This window comes from Acanthopagrus latus, chromosome 10, assembly GCF_904848185.1.
Source record: "Acanthopagrus latus isolate v.2019 chromosome 10, fAcaLat1.1, whole genome shotgun sequence".
Lineage (NCBI taxonomy): Eukaryota > Metazoa > Chordata > Actinopteri > Spariformes > Sparidae > Acanthopagrus > Acanthopagrus latus.
Window position 1 is genome coordinate 13672727 of NC_051048.1, and position 15000 is coordinate 13687726.

Here is a 15000-nt window from a genome sequence, read left to right on the forward strand (position 1 = left end):
GCGAAGGATAGCCATTAGCTAGATGCTAACTGCGCGAACCTTCGCCTTTTGTTCTCTCGCGGCGCGAACGGTAGCCATTAGCTAGATGCTAACTGCGCGAACTTTGGCCTTTGTTCTCTCACGGCGCGAACGGTAGCCATTTTTCTCTCCGGGTGCGAACTGTACTGTCATGTCTAGATCCTTAACACGGGTCAGATTTGTACTTGGAGATATTACACTCATTATTTGGGATTTTTTTTGTTTGTTTTTTCTGTTTTCATACAAGAATAGTAACTCAAGCTAAAAGCTGTATTTCATATCTAATTGTGTAGATTGTGACTAGTATTTAATACTCCCTTCTGTCTACTGAAAAACACATTTCTCTTGTTTGTGATAAGATGTGATTAAATGCCTTTCTATGTAGTTAGATAAATATCATACTTTAGATGTACCATACATGTTTGCAATCTACCTTGATTAAATAGAAAAGGAAGCATTTTCATACATGACTATTTTTGCTTTTGGTAATAAATGTGCATTCAGATGTTGATAATATCCCGTACATTTGATGAAGTTATTGTTATCTTGTGTGTTATATTTATCATGTCATAGTAATTCTTTGTTCTTAGGAATAAATGATTTGATACTGTGTACTATAAAATTGACATAGTATTTTAATTATCAGTTATAGTAATTATAAATTATAATAGAATTATTTTAAAAAATACTCTGCCCAAAAACACACAAATTATGACAAGTACAGATGTTTAACTTGTGTCTGTTATGATATTAACTTGTTGCTAACACTGACTCGTAACATTTGAGAGACATTTATCTTGTTATTGTCTTTGATAAGATTAAAGGGTTCCTGTGCTGAGAGTGACCGCTGACAGCTGAGTGTGACCATCATCCATTGCCCTCAACCTTCACAGAGCAGTATCACCACATCACCTACACACACACAATCACCACATCTTCATCGTTTTCTCAAATTTCATTCTAAATATAAGATTATATTAGGTTGTCTTAGATTAGTTTAGTTTACATCAGGTGGTTTAGGTTTAGGTCAGTTTGACAAGCATTTCTCTTGTTGTTTTCTCTTGTTTTTAACTTCTATCAGCAGGATGCCAAGGAAGTCGAGGCGGTCTGTGGTGTTGAAGCAGCGCTGGAGGAAGCTCAACCTGGAGGAGCTGAGGTCTTCCCCCACCCCCTGGAGGTACTTGCACAGTAGATAAGCCTCTGTGTCGCAGTGACAACTGTCTGCATGAAAATGGCTGTAGAAATGTTACATCTATTGCTTTCTCCTTAACTGCTGAGTTCTGAATGTCTGCCATGTCTTTTGATGTTAATGTTTCATCAGACGGTGTCCCCCCCCCGGCTGGAGAGGAGCCTTCCAGAGGGTCAAGGACCAAGAGGACCAGGGAGACCCACCCCCCCTCCTCCCGAGCTCCAGTCGGCAACGTATGTTCCTACCTCACACACACACAATGAGACATGTTTTATTATATTTTCTTTTAACTTGTATGTCTTTATCTTATACTTGTTGTTATGATTATCGTTAATTAATTATTTTATTTGTTTTTGTCTTTAATCTGTCATCAGACAGTTGGATCTTCACCCCCAGCCAAGCCTTTCTGGAGCCCGGATGATGTGCAGTTCGTGCACATAAGTATCTACTTGTTTTATCCCTAAATGATGAATAAATTAATTCATCATCAATACTGAACTTTTTAAACAGGTTTTCCTGTACTTTTTTACCGGTATAAACAAGTGATTGTTGATATTTCCTAGTAGCCTTTCCTTCATCAGTTTAACCTTTTATCTGTTTTGTACTTTACCAAACAGGCCGCGGTACCGGTTACCGCCATCCAGTGGAGACGTGGCCAACTTCGAAGCTCACTGGACGGAGCCACAAGTTGGTCATCCCACCTAGGTCTCCTGGCAAGCAGGTGCTATTATTGTCCAGTTTATGAAGGAAGTAATTGATCTTGAGAGGGATTAATGATTTTCTTTGTTGTTGCAGTTTGTTCTGATTGTCGGGGACTCCCATCTCCGGGCCTTTGTGGACCCTTTCACCGAGATGCCAGAAGGGAAGTTTTTCTTTTGGTATCATGTCGACCCCTGGGGCCCATGCTGCTCAGCTGCGCACTGAGGTCCTACATGCTAAGGTTCCTCAAGACCCTGATGCTGTTTGTGTTCTTGCTCCTAGCAACAACCTGACCGCGAGCAGGACCGTCGACGAGGCAGCCGTCGACTACACCCGATTCCTCACTGCTGTGAGGAGCCGCTGGCCAGAGGTAAGCATTTATTTCATGTCTCGCTTGTCCTATATTCTTAGTAGTTAAACAACACCAGTAGTACATTGACTACTTTAATAAGATTAATTGTATGAGCTTTCAAAAAATGTGTACTAAATATGGTGTGTGTGTGATTTTGAATGAAACTGTCAGTTGGTGTGTTCTAAAATTTTGTGTCCTACAGGTCTTTGTGGTGGACTCCCCCCCCCCCCCCCCGTCTGAACGAGGATGAGGAGCACCAGAGGGCTCTTCGCCACGCGTACCATCGTGTGACAGCTCGCATGGGTAAGTAACAAAAAAAATCTTGACAATTAAAACAAGTACAAGAAATGTACTTAAATGTCTGTGATGAACATAGTCATGTGTGAATATTGTAATGACTTTTTTTTTTTTCTTTTTTTCATGTTTTTAGGTTTGAGGTACTTCTCTGCGGAGGAGTACTTCCCCCGTACGCGCTTGGATCTGTGGAGCAGAGACGGCGTACGTAGAGTATCTGTGTGATAGAAAAGGTCTAATTTGCTATAATTTCTTGTGTGTCGATATGAAACAGTCGACACGAGCTACCTTTGAAGTTAAACTGTCTGTAAATGGATTTGTATTGTCATGTCTGAAGGTTCACCTGAGCAACCGTGAGGGGATGGGGATCCTCACCCAGCTGCTGTGGGCCTCCACGGAGCAGTTCCTCGAGACACCACCACCACCTCCCCCACCCCGGTGTCTCCTACTCCTTCACAATCTCTTATGAAGGTTTCTCCTAAGCTGGTTGTGAAGGGAGAGGTACGTGCTCCTGTCTCCTGACCCCTTCCAGTGGAAGGTTGTTGGTCAGAGCAGCAAGGTTAGTAGGTTTTTTTTTTAATTTATTTATTTATTTATTATAATATTATGTGTCTTTTTTACATGTGTTTGTGTACATTTTGGTTCACGGGTTCATAGTCATAACTAAAAAGCACCTATTTAATCAAATATGTGATGTGCTTTCCCAGCCGCAGGTTCCTGGTCCGGCCAGCGTGGCTCAGCAGCAGGTGACTTATTTTTCTTTTTCTTTTTTTTTTTTCACAACAAGTTAACTGGTTAGTATTTAAACTTTGTGTATTTGACCTGACAAATATTCATTTGTCTTTGTGGTGTTTTGTCTTCCATAGGAGAAGGAGTCCTTCCTTCCACTGAACCCACGGTGGTTCAGTAGCACGACCCTTTGTGCTATGGAGGAAGTGTCTCCTTCTCAGCTGTCTGACCTGGTGGACGTCCCATCTCTTCCAGCGCGCAAGAAGGTAAATTGTGTGACATCGCTTCTCAGCTGTATTATAAAGTTTCTCCTTGTTCCCTACAGTTACTGGTTCTATGTTTTATTTGACGGTGCAGGTGGCCTCCCCAGCAGCAGCCAGGCGTCATAGGACCACGGACAACGTACAACGTATGTTACACAACTGACGCACATAGTCAATGTTTACAGTTGAAACAGCGTCTTCATGGAGACATAACTTCATTGTCCACTTTGTCTGAATTTTAATATATTTGTTCTCATCTGTCAACAGCAGGTTGGATCCCAGCCAGCCAGGCTGTCGCGGAGACTGGAGGACGATGGCCCCTCCAGCCCGGTTCCTCGGTCCAGGACCACGGATGGAACACCCCCCCCCGCACCCAAACTTCAGTGACCAACGTATGTTACTCTCTGACACAAGACACAGTCTCACTCAGAACACACAGTGTGTTCACTGAGACGCGTGAAGTTTAACATATTTGTTCTCATGTGTCAGCAGCTGGTTGGATCCCCTCCAGTCAGGTTGTCCTGTAGTTTGGGTGATCTGGCGACCCCCTGCCGTTCACCGGTTGCGAAGGTAAAGATTATTCCTATTGAATAAAGTTCATAATGTCATTAAAGTCTTCATTTATTGTTATTTGTTCTCAGGTGGCCAGGATGAAGACCCCTTCACCGGCTGGACCATCCCAGACCATTAAAGCTGTCTGTCACTCTCCTCACCCAGTTAAGGTATTTACTCCACAACAGACACACACAGAACGTTTACTGTAAAATGCTGTAACTACATTAAACTGGTTCATTTAACATCTCTGCTACTATTATCTTTCGCTGCAGTTCACAAATGTCAGTGAGTAATTGAAATAAATTTGGAAAACTTTTCTTGTATCAACTTGCTGCATTGTGTTACCTCATGTCTAGATATTAACTGGTGTTATTACTTATCACAGACCGTCGGGACACCAGTTCCCTCATTGTCCTGCTGGCCCTGGATTATTGATGACGGACTTGCCACCTCTCATTCCCCTTCTAAAGAGGTAATGATATTTACATTTGGGTTTTTTGTGGGCTTAATAAAGTGTTGGAGGTAAAGTGTGGTTTACTTTGAACTGAAATGCAAAAGGAAAGGAAGGAAGGAAATGAAGGAGGGAATTAATTACTATTTTTTTTTTTTAATGTTTTCATGTGTAAATCGTGTGACACATGTACAAGGGATGTATCAGAGTTAAAGGTCCTTTTAAAGCCTCCTTCAAACTTTGTTCAAGATGACAAGGGGTGACAAAGGTTTGATGGTCTCAAAACATTTAAATTTGAAATATGGAATAATCTGTGTTAGTAATGTGTTCAAGTCAAGTATGATAATACTTAAGGTCGATATAAACATAATAATCATTTGTGTATATGTAAGATTATCTATATGGTAAATTGACCAGGAAAATTTGTTGGAAATGATATTGTATAATCAGATAGTTTAAAGCTGCAGTAGGTAAAATGTTTTTAGTCACATTTGCTTAAACTGTCACCCTGCTATGACTGTAGTATATGTAACAGTTAATTACTACCACTAATAATGTTAACTAGGCTTATGGTTATGCTAATAAGTAATCCTTTATGATAATTTATCTTATTTCAGGTGCCGCTTAGTGCTAGTATAAGGGCTAGTCATAGTCAGAGTGACATGAGATACAGGAAGTTCTCCAGGAACTACGAGTGTACCTGCATGTCCCTGACTTTTCTAGCTTATCTGAACGAGGGCTGTCAGTTTAACACTGCTGTCCTTGATAGAGTGCTGGCAAAGGGAGATTCACTTTTTGTAGGTGTAAAACAACAACTGATCCAGGAAAAAAGATTCCGCAGTGACCATCTCGCTGTGGAAGAACTGCCCAAACAAGTCCTGATTGACACAGATATGTGCAACGTCCACATGCCTGAAATCAGGTGTGGACTTGGGGAAGCCAGGCTTGGTATCTGCCCCTTGCCACACAGAGTGTCTGTCAGGTGACATTAATCTGGCTTTAGTCATAAGTCCAGAGTGTATTGCAGTTTTCCGTGACCACTCAGGCAGGTATGGTGTGTTTGATTCACACTCAAGAAGTGTGACGGGCTTACCTCACCCCCACGGAACTGCAATTATGAAGACCTTCTCAAAAATCAGTGACTTGGCTGAACACCTGCACAAACTCTTTGCAAATCGCGGCCCTTCTGCCAGTTACAAGTTTGTGCTGGTGTCATTCGAAGCCATTGGTTCAAGAAAATGCCCTCAGGTATCTCTGGCACACAGTGTATCCAGGACAGCTCTCCCGCCAGCAGCAGAGCGCGTCCTCAAGACGGCTCCTGCACCGCCAGCAGCAGAGCGCGTCCTCAAGACGGCTCCTGCACCGCCAGCAGCAGAGCGCGTCCTCAAGACGGCTCCTGCACCGCCAGCAGCAAAACATTTCACAAAGTTGCCAAAGCAACAGTGACGAAGAGCGATGCGTCAAGCCAGCAAAAAACAAACATTACTGTCTGGTGAAGAAAAAAGATAAAAAATTGAATATGAAAGGAAAAAGTACAGCAGCTGTCTAGAATTTTAGAAGAAAGAAACTCCAAGCACAAAGAAGAAGATATGCCCAAGACAGTCTCCATCAGAATCAGCGATTACTTTCCTTCAAATGTTACTATGAAAATGTTCAAGATAAGAAGAAGGTAGAACTCGTCAGAAGAGGGAACAGGGAAAATGCTACTTTCAAGAGGCAACGGAAGACTTGCATCACAAAGAGATACAGGGAAGGATGCCACGTTCCGCACCACTCAAAAGAAACACATTCGAGATAGATACAGGGAAGGATGCCACAGACAGTAGAAACACATTTGAGATAGATACAAGGAAGATGCCACAGACACACATTTGAGATAGATACAAGGACGATGCCACAGAAACACATTCGAGATAGATACAAGGAAGATGCCATGTTCCGCACCAGACAGTAGAAACACATTCGAGTTAGATACGAGGAAGGATGCCACGTTCCGCACCAGACTGTAGAAACACATTCGAGACAGATACAGGGAAGGATGACACGTTCCGCACCACTCAAAAGAAACACATTCGAGACAGATACAGGGAAGGATGCCACGTTCTGCACCACTCAAAAGAAACACATTCGAGACAGATACAGGGCAGGATGCCACAGAGAGTAGAAAGACATTTGAGATAGATACAAGGAAGATGCCACAGACACACATTTGAGATGGATACGAGGAAGATGCCACAGACACACATTTGAGATGGATACGAGGAAGATGCCACAGACACACATTTGAGATGGATACGAGGAAGATGCCACAGACACACATTTGAGATGGATACGAGGAAGATGCCACAGACACACATTTGAGATGGATACGAGGAAGATGCCACAGACACACATTTGAGATGGATACGAGGAAGATGCCACAGACACACATTTGAGATGGATACGAGGAAGATGCCACAGACACACATTTGAGATGGATACGAGGAAGATGCCACAGACACACATTTGAGATGGATACGAGGAAGATGCCACAGACACACATTTGAGATGGATACGAGGAAGATGCCACAGACACACATTTGAGATGGATACGAGGAAGATGCCACAGACACACATTTGAGATGGATACGAGGAAGATGCCACAGACACACATTTGAGATGGATACGAGGAAGATGCCACAGACACACATTTGAGATGGATACGAGGAAGATGCCACAGACACACATTTGAGATGGATACGAGGAAGATGCCACAGACACACATTTGAGATGGATACGAGGAAGATGCCACAGACACACATTTGAGATGGATACGAGGAAGATGCCACAGACACACATTTGAGATGGATACGAGGAAGATGCCACAGACACACATTTGAGATGGATACGAGGAAGATGCCACAGACACACATTTGAGATGGATACGAGGAAGATGCCACAGACACACATTTGAGATGGATACGAGGAAGATGCCACAGACACACATTTGAGATGGATACGAGGAAGATGCCACAGACACACATTTGAGATGGATACGAGGAAGATGCCACAGACACACATTTGAGATGGATACGAGGAAGATGCCACAGACACACATTTGAGATGGATACGAGGAAGATGCCACAGACACACATTTGAGATGGATACGAGGAAGATGCCACAGACACACATTTGAGATGGATACGAGGAAGATGCCACAGACACACATTTGAGATGGATACGAGGAAGATGCCACAGACACACATTTGAGATGGATACGAGGAAGATGCCACAGACACACATTTGAGATGGATACGAGGAAGATGCCACAGACACACATTTGAGATGGATACGAGGAAGATGCCACAGACACACATTTGAGATGGATACGAGGAAGATGCCACAGACACACATTTGAGATGGATACGAGGAAGATGCCACAGACACACATTTGAGATGGATACGAGGAAGATGCCACAGACACACATTTGAGATGGATACGAGGAAGATGCCACAGACACACATTTGAGATGGATACGAGGAAGATGCCACAGACACACATTTGAGATGGATACGAGGAAGATGCCACAGACACACATTTGAGATGGATACGAGGAAGATGCCACAGACACACATTTGAGATGGATACGAGGAAGATGCCACAGACACACATTTGAGATGGATACGAGGAAGATGCCACAGACACACATTTGAGATGGATACGAGGAAGATGCCACAGACACACATTTGAGATGGATACGAGGAAGATGCCACAGACACACATTTGAGATGGATACGAGGAAGATGCCACAGACACACATTTGAGATGGATACGAGGAAGATGCCACAGACACACATTTGAGATGGATACGAGGAAGATGCCACAGACACACATTTGAGATGGATACGAGGAAGATGCCACAGACACACATTTGAGATGGATACGAGGAAGATGCCACAGACACACATTTGAGATGGATACGAGGAAGATGCCACAGACACACATTTGAGATGGATACGAGGAAGATGCCACAGACACACATTTGAGATGGATACGAGGAAGATGCCACAGACACACATTTGAGATGGATACGAGGAAGATGCCACAGACACACATTTGAGATGGATACGAGGAAGATGCCACAGACACACATTTGAGATGGATACGAGGAAGATGCCACAGACACACATTTGAGATGGATACGAGGAAGATGCCACAGACACACATTTGAGATGGATACGAGGAAGATGCCACAGACACACATTTGAGATGGATACGAGGAAGATGCCACAGACACACATTTGAGATGGATACGAGGAAGATGCCACAGACACACATTTGAGATGGATACGAGGAAGATGCCACAGACACACATTTGAGATGGATACGAGGAAGATGCCACAGACACACATTTGAGATGGATACGAGGAAGATGCCACAGACACACATTCGAGATGGATACGAGGAAGATGCCACAGACACACATTCGAGATGGATACGAGGAAGATGCCACAGACACACATTCGAGATGGATACGAGGAAGATGCCACAGACACACATTCGAGATGGATACGAGGAAGATGCCACAGACACACATTCGAGATGGATACGAGGAAGATGCCACAGACACACATTCGAGATGGATACGAGGAAGATGCCACAGACACACATTCGAGATGGATACGAGGAAGATGCCACAGACACACATTCGAGATGGATACGAGGAAGATGCCACAGACACACATTCGAGATGGATACGAGGAAGATGCCACAGACACACATTCGAGATGGATACGAGGAAGATGCCACAGACACACATTTGAGATGGATACGAGGAAGATGCCACAGACACACATTTGAGATGGATACGAGGAAGATGCCACAGACACACATTTGAGATGGATACGAGGAAGATGCCACAGACACACATTTGAGATGGATACGAGGAAGATGCCACAGACACACATTTGAGATGGATACGAGGAAGATGCCACAGACACACATTTGAGATGGATACGAGGAAGATGCCACAGACACACATTTGAGATGGATACGAGGAAGATGCCACAGACACACATTTGAGATGGATACGAGGAAGATGCCACAGACACACATTTGAGATGGATACGAGGAAGATGCCACAGACACACATTTGAGATGGATACGAGGAAGATGCCACAGACACACATTCGAGATGGATACGAGGAAGATGCCACAGACACACATTCGAGATGGATACGAGGAAGATGCCACAGACACACATTTGAGATGGATACGAGGAAGATGCCACAGACACACATTCGAGATGGATACGAGGAAGATGCCACAGACACACATTCGAGATGGATACGAGGAAGATGCCACAGACACACATTCGAGATGGATACGAGGAAGATGCCACAGACACACATTCGAGATGGATACGAGGAAGATGCCACAGACACACATTCGAGATGGATACGAGGAAGATGCCACAGACACACATTCGAGATGGATACGAGGAAGATGCCACAGACACACATTCGAGATGGATACGAGGAAGATGCCACAGAAACACATTCGAGATGGATACGAGGAAGATGCCACAGAAACACATTCGAGATGGATACGAGGAAGATGCCACGTTCTGCACCAGACAGTAGAAACACATTCGAGATAGATAAGAGGAGGATGCCACGTTCCGCACCAGACAGTAGAAACACATTCGAGACAGATACAGGGAAGGATGCCACGTTCCGCACCACTCAAAAGAAACACATTCGAGACAGATACAGGGAAGGATGTCACAGACAGTAGAAACACATTTGAGATAGATACAAGGAAGATGCCACAGACACACATTTGAGATAGATACAAGGACGATGCCACAGAAACACATTCGAAATAGATACAAGGAAGATGCCATGTTCCGCACCAGACAGTAGAAACACATTCGAGACAGATACAGGGAAGGATGACACGTTCCGCACCACTCAAAAGAAACACATTTGAGACAGATACAGGGAAGGATGCCAAGTTCCGCACCACTCAATAGAAACACATTCGAGACAGATACAGGGAAGGATGCCACATTCCGCACCACTTAAAAGAAACACATTCGAGACAGATACAGGGAAGGATGCCACGTTCCGCACTACTCAAAAGAAACATATTCGAGACAGATACAGGGAAGGATGCCACGTTCCGCACCACTCAAAAGAAACACATTCGAGATAGATACAAGGAAGATGCCACAGAAACACATTTTAGATAGATACAACGAAGATGCCACAGAAACACATTCGAGATAGATACGAGGAAGATTCCATGTTCCGCACCAGACAGTAGAAACACATTCGAGACAGATACAGGGAAGGATGCCACGTTCCGCACCACTCAAAAGAAACACATTCGAGACAGATACAGGAAGGATGCCACGTTCCGCACCACTCAAAAGAAACACATTCGAGATAGATACGAGGAAGGATGCCACGTTCCGCACCAGAATGTAGAAACACATTCGAGATAGATACGAGGAAGGATGCCACGTTCCGCACCACTCAAAAGAAACACATTCGAGATAGATACAAGTAGGATGCCACGTTCCGCACCACTCAAAAGAAACACATTTGAGACAGATACAGGGCAGGATGCCACAGAGAGTAGAAACACATTTGAGATAGATACAAGGAAGATGCCACAGACACACATTTGAGATAGATACAAGGAAGATGCCATGTTCCGCAACAGACAGTAGAAACACATTCGAGATAGGTACGCGGAGGATGCCACGTTCCCCACCAGACAGTAGAAACACATTCTAGTTAGATACGAGGAAGAATGCCACGTTCCGCACCAGACTGTAGAAACACATTCGAGTTAGATACAGGGAAGGATGCCACAGACAGTAGAAACACATTTGAGATAGATACAAGGAATGTGCCACAGAAACACATTTGAGATAGATACAAGGAAGATGCCACAGAAACACATTTGAGATAGATACAAGGAAGATGCCACAGAAACACATTCGAGATAGATACGAGGAAGATGCTATGTTCTGCACCAGACAGTAGAAACACATTCGAGATAGATAAGAGGAGGATGCCACGTTCCGCACCAGACATTAGAAACACATTCGAGACAGATACAGGGAAGGATGCCACGTTCCGCACTACTCAAAAGAAACATATTCGAGACAGATACAGGGAAGGATGCCACGTTCCGCACCACTCAAAAGAAACACATTCGAGATAGATACAAGGAAGATGCCACAGAAACACATTTGAGATAGATACAACGAAGATGCCACAGAAACACATTCGAGACAGATACAGGGAAGGATGCCACGTTCCGCACCACTCAAAAGAAACACATTCGAGATAGATACGAGGAAGGATGCCACGTTCCGCACCAGAATGTAGAAACACATTCGAGATAGATATGAGGAAGGATGCCACGTTCCGCACCACTCAAAAGAAACACATTCGAGATAGATACAAGTAGGATGCCACGTTCCGCACCACTCAAAAGAAACACATTTGAGACAGATACAGGGCAGGATGCCACAGAGAGTAGAAACACATTTGAGATAGATACAAGGAAGATGCCACAGAAACACATTCGAGATAGATACAAGGAAGATGCCATGTTCCGCAACAGACAGTAGAAACAAATTCGAGATAGGTACGCGGAGGATGCCACGTTCCCCACCAGACAGTAGAAACACATTCTAGTTAGATACGAGGAAGAATGCCACGTTCCGCACCAGACTGTAGAAACACATTCGAGTTAGATACGAGGAAGGATGCCACGTTCCACACCAGACAGTAGAAACACATTCGAGATAGATACGAGGAGGATGCCACGTTCCCCACCAGACAGTAGAAACACATTCGAGTTAGATACGAGGAAGGATGCCACGTTCCGCACCAGACTGTAGAAACACATTCGAGTTAGATACGAGGAAGGATGCCAGGAAGATCTCTCTCTCTCACGTTCCGCACCAGACAGTAGAAACACATTCGAGACAGATACAGGGAAGGATGACACGTTACGCACCACTCAAAAGAAACACATTCGAGACAGATACAGGGAAGGATGCCACGTTCCGCACCACTCAAAAGAAACACATTCGAGATAGATACGAGGAAGGATGCCACGTTCCGCACCAGACAGTAGAAACACATTCGAGTTAGATACGAGGAAGGATGCCACGTTCCGCACCACTCAAAAGAAACACATCCGAGACAGATACAGGGAAGCATGCCACAGACAGTAGAAACACATTTGAGATAGATACAAGGAAGATGCCACAGACACACATTTGAGATGGATACAAGGAAGATGCCACAGACACACATTTGAGATGGATACAAGGAAGATGCCACAGACACACATTTGAGATGGATACAAGGAAGATGCCACAGACACACATTTGAGATGGATACAAGGAAGATGCCACAGACACACATTTGAGATGGGTACAAGGAAGATGCCACAGACACACATTTGAGATGGGTACAAGGAAGATGCCACAGACACACATTTGAGATGGATACAAGGAAGATGCCACAGACACACATTTGAGATAGATACAAGGAAGATGCCACAGACACACATTTGAGATAGATACAAGGAAGATGCCACAGACACACATTCGAGACAGATACAGGGAAAGATGCCACGTTCCGCACCACTCAAAAGAAACACATTCGAGACAGATACAGGGAAGGATGCCACAGACAGTAGAAACACATTTGAGATAGATACAAGGAATGTGCCACAGAAACACATTTGAGATAGATACAAGGAATGTGCCACAGAAACACATTTGAGATAGATACAAGGAAGATGCCACAGAAACACATTTGAGATAGATACGAGGAAGATGCCACAGAAACACATTCGAGATAGATACGAGGAAGATGCCATGTTCTGCACCAGACAGTAGAAACACATTCGAGATAGATAAGAGGAGGATGCCACGTTCCGCACCAGACAGTAGAAACACATTCTAGTTAGATACGAGGAAGAATGCCACGTTCCGCACCAGACTGTAGAAACACATTCGAGTTAGATACGAGGAAGGATGCCACGTTCCACACCAGACAGTAGAAACACATTCGAGATAGATACGAGGAGGATGCCACGTTCCCCACCAGACAGTAGAAACACATTCGAGTTAGATACGAGGAAGGATGCCACGTTCCGCACCAGACTGTAGAAACACATTCGAGTTAGATACGAGGAAGGATGCCAGGAAGATCTCTCTCTCTCACGTTCCGCACCAGACAGTAGAAACACATTCGAGACAGATACAGGGAAGGATGACACGTTACGCACCACTCAAAAGAAACACATTCGAGACAGATACAGGGAAGGATGCCACGTTCCGCACCACTCAAAAGAAACACATTCGAGATAGATACGAGGAAGGATGCCACGTTCCGCACCAGACAGTAGAAACACATTCGAGTTAGATACGAGGAAGGATGCCACGTTCCGCACCACTCAAAAGAAACACATCCGAGACAGATACAGGGAAGCATGCCACAGACAGTAGAAACACATTTGAGATAGATACAAGGAAGATGCCACAGACACACATTTGAGATGGATACAAGGAAGATGCCACAGACACACATTTGAGATGGATACAAGGAAGATGCCACAGACACACATTTGAGATGGATACAAGGAAGATGCCACAGACACACATTTGAGATGGATACAAGGAAGATGCCACAGACACACATTTGAGATGGATACAAGGAAGATGCCACAGACACACATTTGAGATGGATACAAGGAAGATGCCACAGACACACATTTGAGATGGGTACAAGGAAGATGCCACAGACACACATTTGAGATGGGTACAAGGAAGATGCCACAGACACACATTTGAGATGGATACAAGGAAGATGCCACAGACACACATTTGAGATAGATACAAGGAAGATGCCACAGACACACATTTGAGATAGATACAAGGAAGATGCCACAGACACACATTCGAGACAGATACAGGGAAAGATGCCACGTTCCGCACCACTCAAAAGAAACACATTCGAGACAGATACAGGGAAGGATGCCACAGACAGTAGAAACACATTTGAGATAGATACAAGGAATGTGCCACAGAAACACATTTGAGATAGATACAAGGAATGTGCCACAGAAACACATTTGAGATAGATACAAGGAAGATGCCACAGAAACACATTTGAGATAGATACGAGGAAGATGCCACAGAAACACATTCGAGATAGATACGAGGAAGATGCCATGTTCTGCACCAGACAGTAGAAACACATTCGAGATAGATAAGAGGAGGATGCCACGTTCCGCACCAGACAGTAGAAACACATTCGAGACAGATACAGGGAAGGATGCCACGTTCCGCACCACTCAAAAGAAACACATTCGAGACAGATACAGGGAAGGATGTCACAGACAGTAGAAACACATTTGAGATAGATACAAGGA

At 44.2% G+C, this 15000-nt stretch overlaps 1 protein-coding gene across 24 annotated transcripts in view; it reads left to right on the forward strand.

Moving 5' to 3' along the window:
- The window catches only part of LOC119027657, a 57869-nt gene that overhangs the window by 19954 nt on the left and 22915 nt on the right, over positions 1-15000 (forward strand). For 13 of the 24 annotated variants that reach the window (XM_037113040.1, XM_037113045.1, XM_037113047.1 and 10 more), the window contains exons 12-15: positions 3812-3936; positions 4037-4114; positions 4186-4266; positions 4485-4571. In XM_037113040.1, coding sequence (XP_036968935.1) covers positions 3812-3931 — 120 coding nt within the window. In that variant the 3' untranslated portion in view covers positions 3932-3936; positions 4037-4114; positions 4186-4266; positions 4485-4571. Of the gene's footprint in view, positions 1-200; positions 1196-1339; positions 1441-1581; positions 1718-1824; positions 1929-2002; positions 2277-2460; positions 2562-2688; positions 2757-2889; positions 3112-3259; positions 3299-3401; positions 3548-3638; positions 3684-3811; positions 3937-4033; positions 4115-4185; positions 4267-4484; positions 4572-5167; positions 6416-15000 lie in introns of those variants that run through there. The other 11 variants (XR_005077461.1, XR_005077462.1, XR_005077460.1 and 8 more) reach the window with 10 other exon arrangements.